Below are 18,076 nucleotides of genomic sequence, written 5' to 3'. Positions count from 1 at the left end.
ACCAAGGGTCTAAATAAGAAAAAGCATTTGGGGACTAGTTTTGGGGACTAGTGTACTCAACACAGTGCAAGATTTATATTACTACAGTCAAAGCTTGCTCCTTACAAGGAGCAGTTCTGGTGAATGTGAATTCCCCCAAGTAAAATTAGTTCCAATCATGTCTAGGTTCAAGTTATAGTAGCTCTGAAAAGATGACGCCCTCCCCCACCTCCAAGTATATGTAATTCAAATAAACATACACATGCATATCATTATAAAATATGTATACAAAAGTCCTCCAAATGAGTGATTTTCCACACACTGAAAATTTCCAGCATTTCTAAATGTTAAGGAGACTATTTAGCCCTGGCCAGTGTGGCTCAGTATGTTGAGTGTAGTCCCATGCACCAAAAAATCACCAGTTCAATTGCTGGTCAGGGCACATGCCTGGGTTGCAGGCTCAATCCCCAGTAGGGGGCCTGCAGGAAGCTGCTAATAGATGTTTCTCTCTCATGTGGATGTTTCTTTCTCTTTCTCTCTCAAATCAATAAAAAACATAATTTCTAAAAAAAAAGATAAAAGATTTTAAATTTTACTTTTTCTCTTTGAGTGGTGTGTGAGTGGGTGTGTTGGGCACATGCATGTATGCACATGAAGTTGCCGGTGCTCTAAGCATGTGTTTGCCTGGAAGCTTGACTGTACATCTGGTTTTCCTTGACTGTGCATCTGAGAGCTCAGGAAGAGAGTGGAACTGGTTAAAACCATTTTGTCTTAAAATGGACAGCCAAGGGTTGCATGGGTTGGATCTTCTCATCAAAGCTATCTTAACCACACACACTATTACTAGTTCAAACCATTTGAAGGATTATCAAATGTAACCCACATTCCTTCACCTGTGAAACAGTTTGTTAAAATATCTTATTCTCAGGGATATAACAAGAGTAATTTATACTCAACACATTTATTCTCCCTTGCAGAAAGAGAACCAGATAAATACAAAATGGCACCTTTACCAAATTTAAGAAGGAAATATTTAGTGTGTTATTGAATGTCATTGCCTTGGTCCCATCCCCAAGACTTTCAGTGGCCATATTTTCTGCAAACACTGGTGTGCTTAGGCTAAAAAGCATGGGTTTATTTTGAGGGATCACTGGGGCAGAATGTTTGAAATATTCTGGGTTATTCTGGAACATTCAGCATTGATGATTGACTTCAGATTCGTGGTGCGAAGAACCAAGTTAAATTGTGCTGGCCATGTTGTATATGTATGCTCACTGTAGCTGGGTTTCCAATGCAGCCAACACAGAACTTGGAATTATTTGCTCTGGGAACATTGGTACATTTACCAGCAGGGAAGGCCCAAATTAAAGGGATAATCTCCCACCTGAGAATCATCTACTTAGTAGAATGGTCCCAAATGAAGTTAGTTTTCTCTACACATTTTATTGCCATCAATGGATGGCACTGGGCGGGGGCAAAGGATGTCTCGTAATGACCTTTCCACCTCCAACACACACACACACACACACACACACACACACACACACATCGTTAGATAGCAGTTTTCTACAGCATTCACTGGGGCAATAGTTAGAACTAATGATGATAATCCCTCATTCTCAATCTGCAAATAATTCAAATAGTTGCAGAAATATTACTGTCATAATCGTCACAAAAATCCATTTTCTAAAATGAGAATTGTGCCTGTTTTTAAAAAATGACCTTTGGCACAGAAGTCAAAAGATTTGCCCAAGACATTTAGTAAGTGTACAGCAGCACTCGGTGATCGTTAGGTGCATGGACCAGGGCACCAGACTGCTTGAGTTCCAATCCTGGTTCTCTCGTCACTGGCTACGGACCTTGGGCACACTAAGCAATCCCAGGGCACCTCTGTTTCTTCATTTGTAAACTTGAAATGATGATCACAATAGCATTTACTCCACAGGATTATTATAAAGATCAAAAGAGTTGTTATCTGTAAAGGGCTTAGAACAGTGTCTGGTACACAGTAGCACTGTTTAAGAAATTGTAAAAGAAACAAATTAGGAGAGATGTAGAGTTGTCAGATCTCAGGACTCTAGGCCATCAACGCTACTGGCTGTCTTATTCTCTGTCAGGTGGGAGGAACCATGCAAACTTAGCTTATAGAAAGGATGTAACCATTTATACAAACAAGGAGATTGCTCAGTCTTGTGCTAGAAGCCAGGGAGAGCACAAAGCCACGCCCCTTGCCATTGTCAGTAGCACACATCTCCCACATTGTGATCCCGCTTCTCCCCTCCGTGAAAGCATCCCGCCAAGTAAACAGGAGTGAGCTACAGAATCAAGCTTCCTATCCATTTTAAGAAATAAATATAGACTTGATTCCCCCAAAGCCCGGAAGCTACATCTGCAACGGTGTAGCACTTTTCTTTCGTAGCTTTAGCTCATCTGACAGCAACAAGCTTCTGGGTTAGAATCTGTAATTTAAAATCAAGTGGCTGGTTTTACCTACCCCGCACGAATAAACTATCAATGAAAGTGTTTACGATGACCTTAGGAATGCGAGCGAATATATCTTGATAAAAGCCCAGCTGGGGACGCATTTGTCTTGCCGGCGTGCGTCTGGGCCGGGCAGCGGGCGGGCGGCGGCGCGGAGGCCCCGGGCGCTTATGTAACCGCGCGCCCAGGCGCCACTCCGCGCTCGCTGCCTCTAATTGGTACCCGGCTGGAGCGCCAACGTTCCGTGACTTCGGGAGGAGGGCGGTTCGGCTTCGATTTAATTACCTTCCCGGGTGGCAGGCATGGCGAGGCCCCCTCTGCAGCATGCTGCGCAGGAGCCGGCAGCTGAGCCCAGGGGGCCTCCTGGGTGAGGGCACGAGGCGATGGCGCCTTAAATGCCCCTGTGGGCAGTGCCCCTGGAGCGCTTCTGCAGGCACGTGAACCGGACACGTTTCTGAAAATCATCAAGGTGAGCCCCTAGAATGCGGGGCCACCAGGAACAGCAGGAGGCCCAGTCCACGGGGGAGTGGCCTGCCAAGCCCAGGGTCCTCGGGGAGAAAGAAGGACCGTCTTGGTGGCGTCCAGGGCCCCTGGAGAAGACTGTGCTAACTTGAGATGAAAATAAAAGCCTCTGTGGTTAATATCTCTTAAGAAAAAAACGTGTCTGTGTGTGTGTGCGGGGGCGGGGGGGGGGACAATAAGATATCAGGGTCTTCAATAGGAGGAAGCCAATTCTCCAAGCTGAGGCCAGGGTTTCAATGCAGAGGCACTAAATGTGGTTGTGCTGGAGAGAAAACACCGCATGAAGACGTGTTTCATTCCTTCCTCCCACGACGGTGTGAGAAGCACAAGGGAAGCCTGCTGTAACCTGTTGTGCCTTTGGGAAACCTTGAGAGGGACTGGAGTTCGGTTTCTAACTGAAGCCAGTATCGTGGGCATCTCACAGAGCCGGCAACAAGCATCGCTAAAGGTCGAATGCACGAGAGGAGTGCCTCCGTATTCGTCAATGTCTGTCACGGGTGGGGGTAAAACAGAGAGCTAATGAGGTGTTCCTAGTGGGGAACTCTCAACCAGGCTGACATTGGCAGTGACATTTTTTTTTTTTTCTTGTCCTTGCTCCTTATTTTACCTGCAGATGTGGAGATGGCTTTGGGGGCCTCTGTGAAGCTGATGCTTCTGCCTCTGCTACTCCTAGGATCATCTGGGGAGGAAATGAAGGCCTTTCACATACAATGGGGAATCTGGTTTAGAGCATTATTTTACCTGGTGAATGAAGTTCCTGTAATTCAACAGGCCATGTTGTACTAGGCTGTCTGGCTTTTTTTTTTTTTTTTTTAAATCATCACCAAGCCTTGCCTTACAAAAAATAAAAATAAACATGGATTGATCTCTGCTTTATCTGACCTTCTTTTAAGGAACACCTTCAGAAAAAGTAAAATTTCTACACGTAGGCATATCCACCAAGATTCTCACTCAAACATTTTTTTAAAAAATAGCATTTGTTAATTTTTTGTAATTGGAAAAGTTATATCTAACTGGAGAACATTTCAAAACTGGAGGAAAAAACTACAAAATGCAGATATAACTCCACCACTCACAGATATCTATTTTTTCTAAGCACATAAGAGTTCATTTCTTTCTATAGGATCATGCCGTACATTTTGTGTAGCCAGCTTTTTGTAGTTAATGTAATGTGAATATTTTTTATTCCAATAATTACTGTTTTACATTATATATATATACACATATACACACACACAAATATAAAAACACTTCAAATATAGTAGAATATACTAACATCTTATTTTCTGCATCTTCGTAATTTCCAAATAATATAGTTAACTTACTCTTACGCCTTATGCTTTCTTGTTTTAGTGAACAAAGGAGTATCCAGTTTTTATGTATTTTCTTGTAGAAGAAAAGTAAATGATGTGAGTGAACAACAACAAAACCTACAGAAAGCTTTTTGTTCTCTGCTACAGCAGTTGAAAGAAAATGTAGGGATTTGATTTCTACTGGCTTGATTGCTGAGTTGGATATTTATCTCCCTAAACTCTGAAAGGGCGTGTCTATGTTTCCCTTTGGAATACGTTCTGTGTGCAGTGGAAATGCTGTGTACTTGAACCGGCTCCACCCAAGCATGCTGTCTCGAACAGAGAAAAACACATGAAAGACACACACATACTTGCTAAACCATGCACATCCTAACTCCCTGTCCCCTTTGCCCTCAAACTCTTGACACAGATCATTTGGATGCACCTAATGTACTTTTTTCTGTCTCAGTGATCCCATCCACGAGGGGAAATACACTTAGACTGCTTCGTTATTAAAATATTTTAAATAACCCCCAAGGTATGGAAGTGGGCACTGACATAGGCATCTTTTCCCTGGCAAAGTGTTTTGTTGAACTGATGAATTTTCAATATTCCTTTTAAGGGCATGGAAGGACAGACTTCAGATGCTCTGGGCCAACCCAGTTCATGGAAATTAAGACTTTAAAAAAAATTAGCATTACATTTGGAGTCTGGATGAATGCCTTCCTAAAACATTTTTTGGCCAGCCTAAAAATGCAATTTCTGGGATAATCAGATATGCAACCCCTTAAAAAGCACTCCTTTACTTTGTACTTGTGTTTCTTTGTGACAATAAAAGAAAAAGAAAAATGACAACTTACTTTCATAACGAACTGGATACATGTCTGTTCGTCAACTTGATATGAGACACAAAGCATAAACAAACCAAGATAGGCCACTAAGCAGACCTGCAATGGAGAACAGGATGAAAGGATGTTATCAGGGCTAGTCGTGCATTCTAATAGCATCAGTCTCAGTGTCTTCCACCTGCAACATCCTTGTAATCCAGGTGTGCATTCTATTTACTTATCTTTATTTACTATTTTTCTCAGCTTTTGGAAGAGTTTTTAAAATAGTAAAATCTAATTATTTTAATTTAGTGAGTATTTATTAAGTCCTTTTGATGTGCCAGGTGCTATACAAGGTCCTTCTGAGTATCCGATGATAAATAAACGTTTCTCAACCTTAAGTGTAGAGTCCAGTCCAGGTCAAGATAAGCACACACACTATTCTGAAGCAGGGTATTACATGTCAGATGCTATTTAGACATACAAAAAGAGGGGAAAATAACATTGAGCTGGGCAATTAAAAAAGGCTTCACTAAAGAGGTAGATTTAAAATAGTCCTTGAAAGGGATGATGATGATAATCGTGATCACCAACATTTACTGAATACGTCCTTTGTGCTGGGGCTCTTCGAAGGGCTTTGTATGGACGTCTTCATATCATCATCACAAACCCCGATGAAGTAGGTGCTGTTATGGTTGTCATATCATAAACAAAGAAACAGAAACACAAAGCTAGTAAATAATGGAACCAGCACTCAAACCAGGTAACTTGAGTGAAACTGCATGAGCCAGAGTCCAGAGGCAGGACCGCACAAATTGTGAGGAAAGAACAGCCAATATGCACCCAAAGCTGAAATAACAAAATACAGAGCTACCTGAGAAAAGTACAAAAATAGAGAACTACCCGAGAAGGTAGGTTGACAATCTGGCATTGTAGGATCAGTTTAGTAAGTGGCGGGGCTCCTCTGAAAATTGTTGAGCAGCGGAATGACATGATTCAAGACATGTTTCAGGGAAATAAGCAGCAATGTCAAGTGGGTTGGCAGTGAGGACATCAAGATATTATTTTATTCAAGGAAGTAAGATTAATATACCAGGTAGTCCAGTGCTCAGGGGGCGGCAGTCAACGTTCGGGAAAGAGGAGGAAGGAGAAAGGGGGGAAAAGACAGAAGCCGCACACCTCGGCTGCAGCGTGACTGGAGGGAGGACCTGGGGAGGGAGAGATGGAAGTGCTCTCCACGCTCCTGAGTGTCAGCGGTGGAAAGAGGGGACATGGACCTGGCTGGCAGAAGGCTGGAGGAATGACAACTTTGAGAAAAAAGATAGTCCACCGGTTAGTCAAACTAGATTTTCTTTTTAGTGCCCTGGAGTTTTCGAAATTGTGGTTTAGGCCCTGGCCAGTTTGGCTCGGCGGTTAGAGCGGCAGCCTGCGGTCCAAAGAGGCCCAGGTTCTGTTCCCGCTAGGGGCACGTACCTTGGTTACAGTTTGTCCCCGGCCCTTTCACATCGATGTTTTTTTCTCTCTCTCTCTTCCTTTCTCTCCCTCCCACTCTATCTGAACAAAAAATGGAAAAAATGTCCTCAGGTGAGGATAAAAAAAAAAAAAGAAATTGTGGTTTAGCGTTTCTAATCAATGCTTATCTATTCACACTCAACTTTGGAAACCCTAAAATGTTGCTAAGTTCTACTTTAAGATAGAAAACATAAGCAACAGTATTGCATTTTCTGGTAAGTACAATTTTCTGAGAGACAGATCTTCCAAGGGTGACTGAGAATCACTTAGCAAGTCGTCAAATGACTGGTTTGGTGATATTCATAATTCCTACTCCTGGGGCCAGCTTCAAATCATAGGCTGCCTCTGCTGGGGCTGTAGAGCTGTTTACTTACAAGCCAACATCGCATTTGAAGGCAGCACCTCTACCTTATTCGCCCTTGGATGACAAAATCAGTAAGTTGCTTGTGCCCTCATGGGTTCCCAAGTTGAGAGTCGTTCATTTTCCGCTGGGCGGTGAAGCCAAAAGCCCAGCCTTCTTTAGTAGAGGCTTTTGCAAGGTTTGCCATCATTAGGACTAGCGGCATGGCTTACCAGCAGTAGATAACATGCCCTGTGGAGAGAGATAGACTGAAAATACGTGAGCATGGCATGGACTGGAGAAGTCCAGGTAGAAAGATAAGCACGTTGGACCCAAGGAGGCAGGTGTTCAGCAGAAGACGGGAAGATTTGGAAATAACGATCGTGAAGTTGTTTGTGTAGCCCAAACAATAGGAATAGATGCTGTTCCCAAGTCAGGGATGAAGTTCTTGCTCAAAACTCATTTTAAAAAATATCTAATTGAGGTATAAGTTTGATAAGGACTGTAGGGGCCAAATATGTATTCTCACATTGAGAATTTACAGTACAAAAACAAGGGGGAAAAGATCTTTTTATTTTACAGTGATACCTCGGTTCTCGAACGCCTCGGTTTTCGACCAAATCGGTATTCGACCAGGAGATTCGAGAAACTTTTGTCTCGGAATCCGAACAAATATTTGGAACTCGAACTTCCGAGATGAGCCGAGTTGAGCCGAATGGCGTTCATTCGGCCCAGCGCGCCTTGCTTGCGTCGTCAGTGTGAGTGCAGAGAGAGAGTCACGCTTTGTGGAGAGAGTCACGCTTTACACTGAATTTAACCCTTAGACATACTGTACACTTTTATTTCTTGTTGAGACTTATGTTTTTCTACATATTATATACAAATTAGGCCAGTAAATAGGCATTTTCTGGGGCTTGGAACAAATTAATCCAGTTTCCATTATTTCCTATTGGGTTTCATTGCTTCAGTTCTCGAACAATTTGGTTCTCGACCGTCCTCCTGGAACGAATTATGTTCGAGAACCGAGGTATCACTGTATTTTATTGGCAACAAATCAGATGGGGGCTTCTAAACATGCTTCTGGTGAGATTGTTGAATCCCTGAGCTCGTGCCTGTGCTCCTCGTTCATGTCTGTCTGCAGGTGCACAGGGTCAGGCTCTCTCCCACTTAACTGACTGTGTTCCTCGAGGCTGCTGTGCTAACGTTGGCAACTGCTAAGACTTTTTTCTTTGTGTTTACGAGAGACACATTCCATTAATCAGGCCTCACTGACTAGCATCTGAGAAATCTTAATCTGTGCCTTGCTTGAACAAATTCTCCCACTTCAGTAGAATCCACTTCTCTGTAGCCTTAGCCTAGGCTGCTTTCCAGTGAGAAGCTGCACAGGAGCACATGAGCTCACTGCAGAGGACTTCACTTAGTCGATAGACTGAACTTTTCTGAGGACGTGCAATAGCCAGACCCCATGCATGGCTCTGGGAATTGAGGGGTGGAAAAAAAGTCTCAGCCTTCAAGGATCTCTCAGCCCAGCAGGGAACGAGAGAATAAAGTTACAATACTGTGTCAGTACTAGGACCATGTCTGCTGTGATACACAGAAGGGGTGACTAACCCAAGGGTAACTTGGGGAAGCTTCCAGGGGGAAGGTGGGTTTTGAAGGATAAGAAGAAAGTAGCTAAGGGAAGGGGGGGAGGAAGAGTAGGGAGAGTAGTAATAGATACAAAAGCAGGGCGAAACGCAGAACAAACATTCAAAGACTCCTACAGCTCTGGTTCAGAGGATGAGAGAAGAAAGGATAAAATCTGTGCTCACCGAGATGGACAGGAAGTAAGGCACAAAGGACTTTTATTTCATTTGAGCAGGGAAAGGGTGTGATCAACTTTGACTTTTAAAATGGTTCTCCTGCCCTGGCTGATTTTGCTCAGCGGTTAGTGTTGGCCCCTGGATCGAGGGGTCATGGGTTTGATTCCCAGTCAAGGTCATGTACCTGGGTTGCAGGTTGGATCCCCGGCCTGGTCAGAGTTATGTGGGAAGTAATCAATCAATAAGTCTCTCCTACATCGATGTTTCTCTTTCTCTTTCTCTCCCCCTCCCTCCCTTCCACTCTATCTAAAAATCAATCGAAAAATATCCTCGAGTGAAGATTAACAATTACATAAATAAATTAATTAATTATATAAAATGGTCCTCCTGCTATGAAGAATGGATTGAGAAGGGAAGATGAGTTAGGAGGCTGCGCATCTGTGGGGAAGTGATGAGTACCTGAGCTCGTGTAGCGTAGGGATAGGGAGTGGGTGTGCTTAAGTGACAGGAAGGAAGCAGAACACAAAGGCTCTAAGGGCTGACCAGACGTCAGGGCTGAATGACGGGGAGGGTTCAGGAAAGTGCTAGCTGCCTGGCTTGAGCTGCCAAGTGGATGGTGTTGGCATTTAGTAAGTCAGGAGATACAAGCGAAGGAGCAGAACGGGAGTGGAAAATGGCAACGCCCACATGGACTCAGAGCCCAGCCACGTGGGTCCAGCCCTCAGGAAAGAGGTCTGTGCTGGAGATAAGCATCTGTTAGTCACCAGCGTATGTAAAGCCACTGAAATCATCGGAAACACTGCACCATCCAGAGAGAGTCTCCTGAAAACAGAAAGGGGCCAAGGAAGTTACTCAGTTACGGAGAACCTTTGACTCTTTTGAACAGAAAGCATCTCAAACACACTTCATGTAATTATGGTTGTACATCATGACGTGTCTGAATACTACAAAACTCATCATCCTTTTGGATTTTTATTTTATTATTTTTTTAAATATAAAAAAAGTTGACTTTTTAAAAATTGACTTTAGAGAGAGAGAAAGGGGGAGGGAGAGAAAAAAACATTTTGATGTGAGAGAGAATCAACAGGTTGCTTCCAGCATGCACCTCGACCAGGGATCAAACCTGCAACCTGGGCATGTACCCTGACTGAGAATTGATCTGGTGACATTTCAGTGCACAGGAGGAACGCAACCAACTGAGCCACACTGGCCAGGGCTCCTTCTGTATTTTTTTTTGAAGTTTCACTTCCAGGTTTTTGTATAGGATATTTGCTATAAAATCTGATTAATTCAACATATTATAATTTCTTGGCCTTTTGATAGGGCTCAGTAGGACATAGGAGTGGGCATTTCATTTTCTTACCTACAGCTTTGTATGATAAAACAACACTTCTTTATCAGAGGGCTTATTGGGGGTTGAGTATAAGTACAGTCTAGAAGAGTAGTATTTACTGAATACTTAAAAATGAAGTCTTTATGGCTATGGGAGGAAACCAGATTCCTCACGCCAGACTAAGGGTCTTGTTTCCTGAGGTAGCAGGCCACGGGCACACCAAGAAAGCAGAGTATCTGGCTTCCCAGGCAGGGAAGGGGAGCTTGGGATAATGAGCAGTGAGACCCGCCAGGCCTATCTAGACAACATTCCTGGATTCTGGGCCAGAGCATCCATTAGCTATGGTGAGGTGAGGCCCGTGGAACAGGAAAAAGGCAGTTATGTAAGGTTCTCAAGAAGGCATTTGTTGGACCAGGCCTGGGGCAGACAGGTGGTGTCACTGAGCCCAAAGCCAAATGCGAACTAGGTGACATTAAGAAAACCAGTGCTGAAAGGGCCACTAGCCTTTAAGAGCTTATTAAGATTTAGTTCATGTACAGATGGATGAGTATGTTGCTAAGAAGAGCTTGAAGTGCTTTTTCATAGAAAAGAGAAAATGACAGTCACCATCATTTTCAACCTATTTTTGGATGCACGATTCTACAATTTGTTTAGAGTAAAGAGAAAACCTAAGGCTCGAATTCCACATTCTGTCTAAAGATATTCTTGTCTGCTCAGAGTGAAGACTGCATTCTCTCTGGTGAGTTAGAAACTTAGACAGACTTGAAATGTTCTCTGAATGTTAAATCCATATCTAGATGTCCCAGTCCTGAGTCTTGTCACACACTGTCTTTGTTTTTGTTATTTGGCCTGTTGTGCCTACTGGGGTGTCTTCTGAGGGTTGGCGTTACAAGTAAAAGGTGAATGTTGGGCCAGCGTCTTGGAGATTTACCTACGTATAATTTTTTCTTTCTCATTTTGACCAAGCTAGAAGGTATCACCCTAAAACACTTTGTGATATTTTGTGGTATTTACTTCTCTCGGTGTCATACGTATTTATATTCTGGTCTTGTGACATTCACACAACCTCCAATTTATTTGTTTTCTCCTTTTTGTTGTCAATGGAGCTGCTTGACAGGGCTCTCTGGGGAATACAACCTTCCCTTGTCAAATGCCTTTCAAGGTCTCTCTCCTTTTTTTCTTCACCCCGCCGCTCCCTGCCATTCGGATACCTGAAATGTGACTCTGTGTCTGTGAGTTAATGAGCGTTCATCTTTGTATTTAAAGGGTTTTAATTCAGTCAATGCACTAACAAGACGAACTCTGTTCTCATAGTTGCACAACTGATCAACAAGAGATACAGCAGAACTGTAAATGTCCCTCTGGGTATTTCTCAAGAGAACTCCTATGGATTTTCATCTATTTAATAGAATTTAAGCTGGAATATTAGAAATCATTCTCAACAAACTATAACTATATGGCAATCTGTCCACTGAATGTAGTCTCACTCAGGAGCGTTGCTTATTGACACACAGTGTGTCAGGGATTTAAACAATTTACAAAAGAATGTTTCATGAGGATGTATTAAAGGATGCTTATTGGATCAAGACTTCAGGAGGATGGAAGAGAATATTTCAGCATAACTTAAGCATTCCTACCAGATTCTCATTGCCACTGCCTGATGCCAGGACAAAGTCTAGGCTACTGGCTGAGAAGCACTTGAAGGGCCTAGTACAGGCCCATCCCCAGAATCTCTGATCCAGTAGGTCTGGGTTAGGCACCTAGAATTTGCATTTCTAACAAATTCTTGGGTAATGCTGATGCTGCTGGTCCTGAGGCCTCACTTTGAGAACCACTAGTTTAAGCTAAAAACCGTCTTCTAAATGTTAATGCCTGGTGTGGGGTTTATCTGAATGTTTAGGGGTCTACGGTGATACACTGATTAGTGGAGTTTCCTATGGAAGAGCTATTTATTATAAGTAATAATGAAATGTAACAACAATAGTTTCCTCATAAAGAAATGTAGTCTTCACTATTGTAGGAGTCCTTAAACTTGGGGGGTGGGGCTTGGAGCCCTTTGTCTTCATTGCTATTTAAACATGACCTCATTCCAGAGCCTGTAGCCTCAATGTGTCTGGTTGGTGGTTTGGGAAGCATCTCTAATCACCATTTCGTGTGTGTGATGGGATGCTGCTGCTGTTGACAGGCATTGCTCATTCCACCCCAAGCCAAAGCAAAGCAATCGTCTCTCACACGGTTTGCTGGGAAATGTTTAACAACCAGCTGTAGGGGCAGGGGCTGCTATTTGTTCCATGGCTGATGTCGAGCTACGAATGTAAGGTCACCGAGAACAGAGTTGCAAAGAGATGTGCGTAGTCAGCTTTCACAAACTCATCGGAGATACTCTAGCATACCTCTGAACCCCTGCCACAGTTCCTGCCTACTTGGAGTCCCTTCTCTCACAGAAGCACCTGGTTCCCAAGTGATATCAGTTTGTAATCACAGTATCCCCCCTTATCCGCAGCGGATACCTTCTAAGACCCGAGTGAATGCCTGAAACTGTGGATGGTACCAAGCCCTATGTATACGATGTCCTTGCCTATACATCCATACCTGTGATAAAGTTTAATTTGTAAATTAGGCACAGTCAAAAATTAACAATAATACAATAGAAGAGTTATAACAATATACTGCAATAAAAGTTATGTGAATGTGGTCTCTCTCTCTCTCTCTCTCTCAGCAAACTACCATGAATTTCTCTTTCCTTCACAATTTCACGGATAGAAGATTCATTCTTACCATAGAGCACACCAACCTCAGCATACAATTTCTTTCTTTCCTTATTAAGTCAAGAACTTGTACAGTTTCACTTTAAAGGAAGCACTTTGTGGCTTCTCTTTGGCATATCTGACTTGCCAGCACCATTGCTCTTGCGTTTTGGGGCCATTATTCAGCAAAGAAGGGTTCCTGGAACATAAGCACAGCGACACCACAGCAGTCGATCTGATAACCCAGACAGCTGCTAAGTGACGCATGGGTGGGGAGTGTCTGCAGCACAGAAAGGCTGGACACGGGGATGATCACGCCCCAGACAGAGTGGAGTGGAACGAGATTTCGTCATGCCACTCAGAACAGCGCCCCATTTAAAACATATGAATTGTTTATTTTTGGAATTTTGCACTTAATATTTTCAGACTGCATTACCCACGGGTAACTGAAACCATGGAAAGTGAAACCACAGATAAGGGGGGCTGCTGTATAGGCCGGGCATCAAACTAAGCACTCTATGAAGAGTATCCTATTTGGTCTCCACATAAATCCTACGGGGTCATTGCTACGATTCACTCCATTTTGTAAGTGAGAAAACTAGAGCTCAGAAAGGTTTTATGCTCTCAGATCACATAGCAAAGACAGAGCTGATAGCTGTACCTGCCAAAGTACAGAGCCTACCTCTTAACCATTACACGGCCTGGCTGCCTCCCTGTGCAGCTTTGACAGCACTGGGAGCGAAGTGAGAACTGCGGAGATTGGGAGGGCGAGTCGTCATCTGCTCCCCTCCTGCACTGAGTGGTCTGGAGCTGCTCCTGTCTGTGACGTCTGAACACTGTCTAAGTGGCGGGAAGGGGACCCCGTCTTTGAGACTCGGCCTCGTCATATATAAAATGGAGAAAAATAATAACTAGTTGAAAATTTGTTTTAAGGATCATAAATACTGTGCCTGGAATTATAGTTGGCATTATTTTTTCCATCTCATATGACCTCAAACGGTGCTAGTATCACTTACTCTGAAATTTGAGCTGAAATAAATAATATATGTAAATGCAGGTCCCTATTACATCTTAGAAATAATCTCATTCTGTTCACTTAATGAATATTCATTGTGTACCTGCCACAACATACCAGGTACTCTTTGAGGCTCTGGAGATACTACAGTGAACAGAAGAGACAAAAATAGCTACTTCGTGGGGCCAGTGCTTTCGAATGGAGACGCGGACCCCAAACAAGTAGATACATGTCAGTTCTTGAGAAGAGCTATGGAGAGCACGGCATTTATCATCCTAGTTTCTTTTTCTTTCCCACAAACATGATATGTAATAATTAGGAAAATACAGACAATAAGTCCTTAAAATGATATATTTCTCCTTAAAAAGTGAATTGGTAATGCCCAGCGACACCTTAATAAAGAAAGATAGTGGACTCACGGTTGCTTCTTAAGAGAGCCTTGCTGGCTCTGTTATTCCACAACACATGCCCACCTAAGTTTTCCAAGATCTCACAGGCCCGTAAAAGAGAACATACACCTGCCCGGAGAAGGGGCAAAGGAGGGTAACTATACAAAGTTTTACAGCAAAATGGGCCTCATTCCTAAAGGCAGTGACCGAGGCAATATATCTTAACTCCAGATCTGACAGACCCGGGTTCAAAACCCACCTCCAGCACTTTTAACTTTTGGCTTTAGACAAGCTAACCTCTTTGAAACTCAGTTTCATCGTCATTGGGATGATAAAAACAACGCCTACTTTGTAAATCGCCGTGAGGAGCACGTAAGACAACACACGTAAAGGGCTTAGTAAAATACTAAACATCTACGAAGCAATCAATACATATTTGTCAAAATACATGAATCCTTTCATTTAATGACTTGGGCTACTTTTGCTTTCATAGCAAGGACTCACACTTCAAAAATCTGTCCAGTAATGTTGACATAAATAGTTTGGAAACACTTGAGAGTCATTAAACTTCTTTTTCTGCTGCTTCTTCTTTTTGCTACAGGCCTGTATTTTTTTTTATCTACTACCCAGGAAATACCAGTCTTGGTAACCATGCCACGCTGTACGTTTCTCTGGTTACACTATTGTGGTTTTACAAAGACAAGCATTTAATTTCTGAAAAAGTGCTGTTCAGCTAAAAATATTTTCTGTCCATAATAAATCTAAAATTAATATTGCTTTAAAAAAAAATAAAAGCATAATTGTTTCAACCAAACAGTGCACAGATATTAATGGGAAACTCCAAAAGTAATATCCATGTAAACATAAAGATTCAAAATCAACCAAAGAATCTATGGCAGAGTCAACCATCAAATTGAGGGAGAAGACTAGCCCTCTGTCTTTAAACATCACAGACATGAATGTACAGGCATTAGAACCAGGGACACTAATTATAATTTTGAAAAAAATGTCTAGTATTGGTTTCTATTAAACCAAGTTCAAAGTAGTAGCTTATTTTTCACTACAAACAAAATGATAGCTAGCAACAACTTTTTATAGCTAACAGCTTTTGCTCAAAAATGTTTTGCTCGGCCTACCATATATCAGGAAGGTATTAAATTCATATAGAGCGTCACTGTTTTACTCTTATTTTTTGTTTAGAGTGAAAATTGCCTATGGGGCTCTCTAGTGAGAATTACTTTCATGCACAGACTAAGTCCCACTTGGCCAGGGAGATACTACATGCACCCCATCTGTGGGTTTCACGTCTTTCTGGGGGGGTTGGAGAGAACAATTTGTACTATTTACTTTGCAAAGACAACCTCAGAGATTTTTTTTTTTTTTTTTTTGGTAAAAGCTGGTAGAGATCCAGGTGAAAATATGTCAGTGAAAAGGTAATTCTAGATGACCAATTCTGTCCCAGAAAATTATTTATTTTCAGGGTCTTAAGAGAAAAGACACTTGTTCAACCACAACTAAGTTTATAATATCCATTCAATCCCTTTTTCCCCCTTTTATTATAATCATCTTTTTCCCTGAGGAGTTGATACCTGGCAGGTGTTATGTCTGATTTACTGTAAATGTGTGCGACTTTTCACATATGAGAATGCAAAGACATTCAAACTGATCCAAAATAAATGATGTATGTGCTATCAACTGAATTGAAAAACAAAAGCAGGCCTATTGTCACTTAGAACTTCGCTAAATCTAGAGCTCTTTGGAAAATAAATGGTAAAAGTAAAATTTGTAAAAATTGATGAGGTGCCCTAGCCAGTTTGGCTCAGCAGTTAGAGTGTTGGCCTGAGACCGAGGTCTCGGGTTTGATTCCTGATCAAGAGCACACACCTGAGTTGCAGGTTTGATCCTGGTCCCGGTCGGGGTCCAGAGGGTGGTGACTGGTTGATCTCTCTCCCTCCGTCCCCTCCCTTCCACTCTATCTAAAAATCAATGGAAAAATATCCTCAGGTGAGGATTAACAACAACAAAAAAGAATTATGAGGGAATTCTTTTTTTTTATCCTCACCCGAGGACATTTTTCCATTTTTTGTTCAGGTAGAGTGGGAGGGAGAGAGAGGAAGAGAGAGAGAGAGAGAAACATCGACGTGAAAGGAACACATCGAGTGGCTGCCACCCACACAACCGACCAGGGCTGGGGACAAACTGCAACCCAGGTACGCGCCAATAGCGGGAACCGAACCCGGGTCTCTCAGGACCGCAGGCCGACGCTCTAACCGCTGAACCAAACCGGCCAGGGCTATGAGGGAATTCTTAAGGAAATTATTGCATATGTCATTGCCATCGATGACAGTATAGTCACTGCTCTGTGTGGTAAAGCTCCATCAGGAGGGTGAAAAAGTTAAGGCACACTTACATACGAGGCTGACATCCTGTGGATGGGAAGCTATGTCCTTTCTAATTCAGAGTGCTCGTTTTCATCACAATTTAAAACTATCCCTTTCATCAGAAAGACACAGATTTCCCTGTGTCTGCGGGTATTGGTTCCAGGACCTTCACAGATACCAAAATCTGTAGGTGCTCAAGTCCCTTATATAAACAGCGTAGCATTTGCACATAACCTACATATGTCCTCCTGTATACTTTAAAGCATCTCTAGGATACTTGCAATACCCAATCCAATGTAAATGCTATGTAGATACTTGTTATACTATATTGTTCAAGGAATAATGACAAGAAAAATTCAGAACATGTTCACTACAGAAGCAACCATAGTAGGCCTAATTACACAGTACATGTCAACAGCACAGTAATATTTTTTTCAAATATTTTTGATCTGATTTATATATATATGTTATATATATTATATATATTTTTACAGATTGTATGTAGCTTTGATTTTTTTAACCAGTGTTGCACTGTACTTTGCATTGCCGTGTAGTTTAGCAAGATCTGTTGTACAAGCACAGAAAGACTGGGAGGGAAAATACAGAAAACTACACTGGTGTGGAATGGATAAAAAGAAGTTGGAACTCGTGACCAGCAGCTAGATGAAGGGGGTGTGAATCTCCCAAATCTTATGGATATAGTGTGCCTTCCTTGATGTTCCCGCCAAAGGCTGGAAAGCCAACGAGATCTGCAAGAGATGTACCAGCACAAAGTTGCTGCAATTTTAATTTCCAAACCCTTGCTTGAAAATGACTGCAAAGAACTCATCCTTTTAAATCAATGAATCTCTCAATGGAGTGTTTCATCAACTCATGGAAAACGGACGGGAAAATCTGACAACCATCCTAGTGTATGACTTACCATGGAGATATTCAAGTAGAATTCCTTTGGTTTGGTCTTATTTGAATACTATAACAGATTTGTATATCCATGTTAAGTTTCATATTTTATGGGGACTGCTGGGAATTTTTGCAATTATATCCTCAAAAGGCAATAAGCACAAACAACAGAAATGTGAAGTAATTAAGTTGATTGTGGATGAAAACTGAGCTTACTAGTCATAAGACATGAATTGTGCCTTTGACCTAAAATGTCCTTTAATTTCTTTATTCCTCAGTATGTACTCCTCTTTCAACCATTTTTAATCCAATGATATTCATTCTTCAAACCCTGCTCACTGGTCTCCTCTACCCAGAACAGCTACCTTTGATGCATTACCTATTTTGTATATATTATCTGAACGCAATAAGTAAAAAATATTACCCTATTCTATAGAAAATTGTAAATCAAAGAAGTTAAGAAACTTGCAAGTTGACTCAAAGATTTTTTTTAAAGTATCAGGAAATTTTAGTCCCGCATACTATTAAGGACTAAGTGATGTGAAAACCTTCCTAT

The 18,076-nt window shown here is 42.1% G+C and overlaps 1 protein-coding gene across 1 annotated transcript in view; it reads right to left on the bottom strand.

Moving 5' to 3' along the window:
- Positions 1 to 18,076, bottom strand: part of SSPN (sarcospan) — a 35,010-nt gene that overhangs the window by 3,225 nt on the left and 13,709 nt on the right. Inside the window, exon 2 of the mRNA XM_036253153.1 lies at positions 5,135 to 5,221. Coding sequence (XP_036109046.1) covers positions 5,135 to 5,221 — 87 coding nt within the window. The remainder of the gene's footprint in view (positions 1 to 5,134; positions 5,222 to 18,076) is intronic.

Source organism: Molossus molossus, unplaced genomic scaffold, assembly GCF_014108415.1.
Source record: "Molossus molossus isolate mMolMol1 unplaced genomic scaffold, mMolMol1.p scaffold_m16_p_10, whole genome shotgun sequence".
In the NCBI taxonomy this organism is placed as follows: Eukaryota; Metazoa; Chordata; class Mammalia; order Chiroptera; family Molossidae; genus Molossus; species Molossus molossus.
Note: the sequence above shows the minus strand (reverse complement) of the source record. Positions and strands in the feature narration are given on the sequence as shown.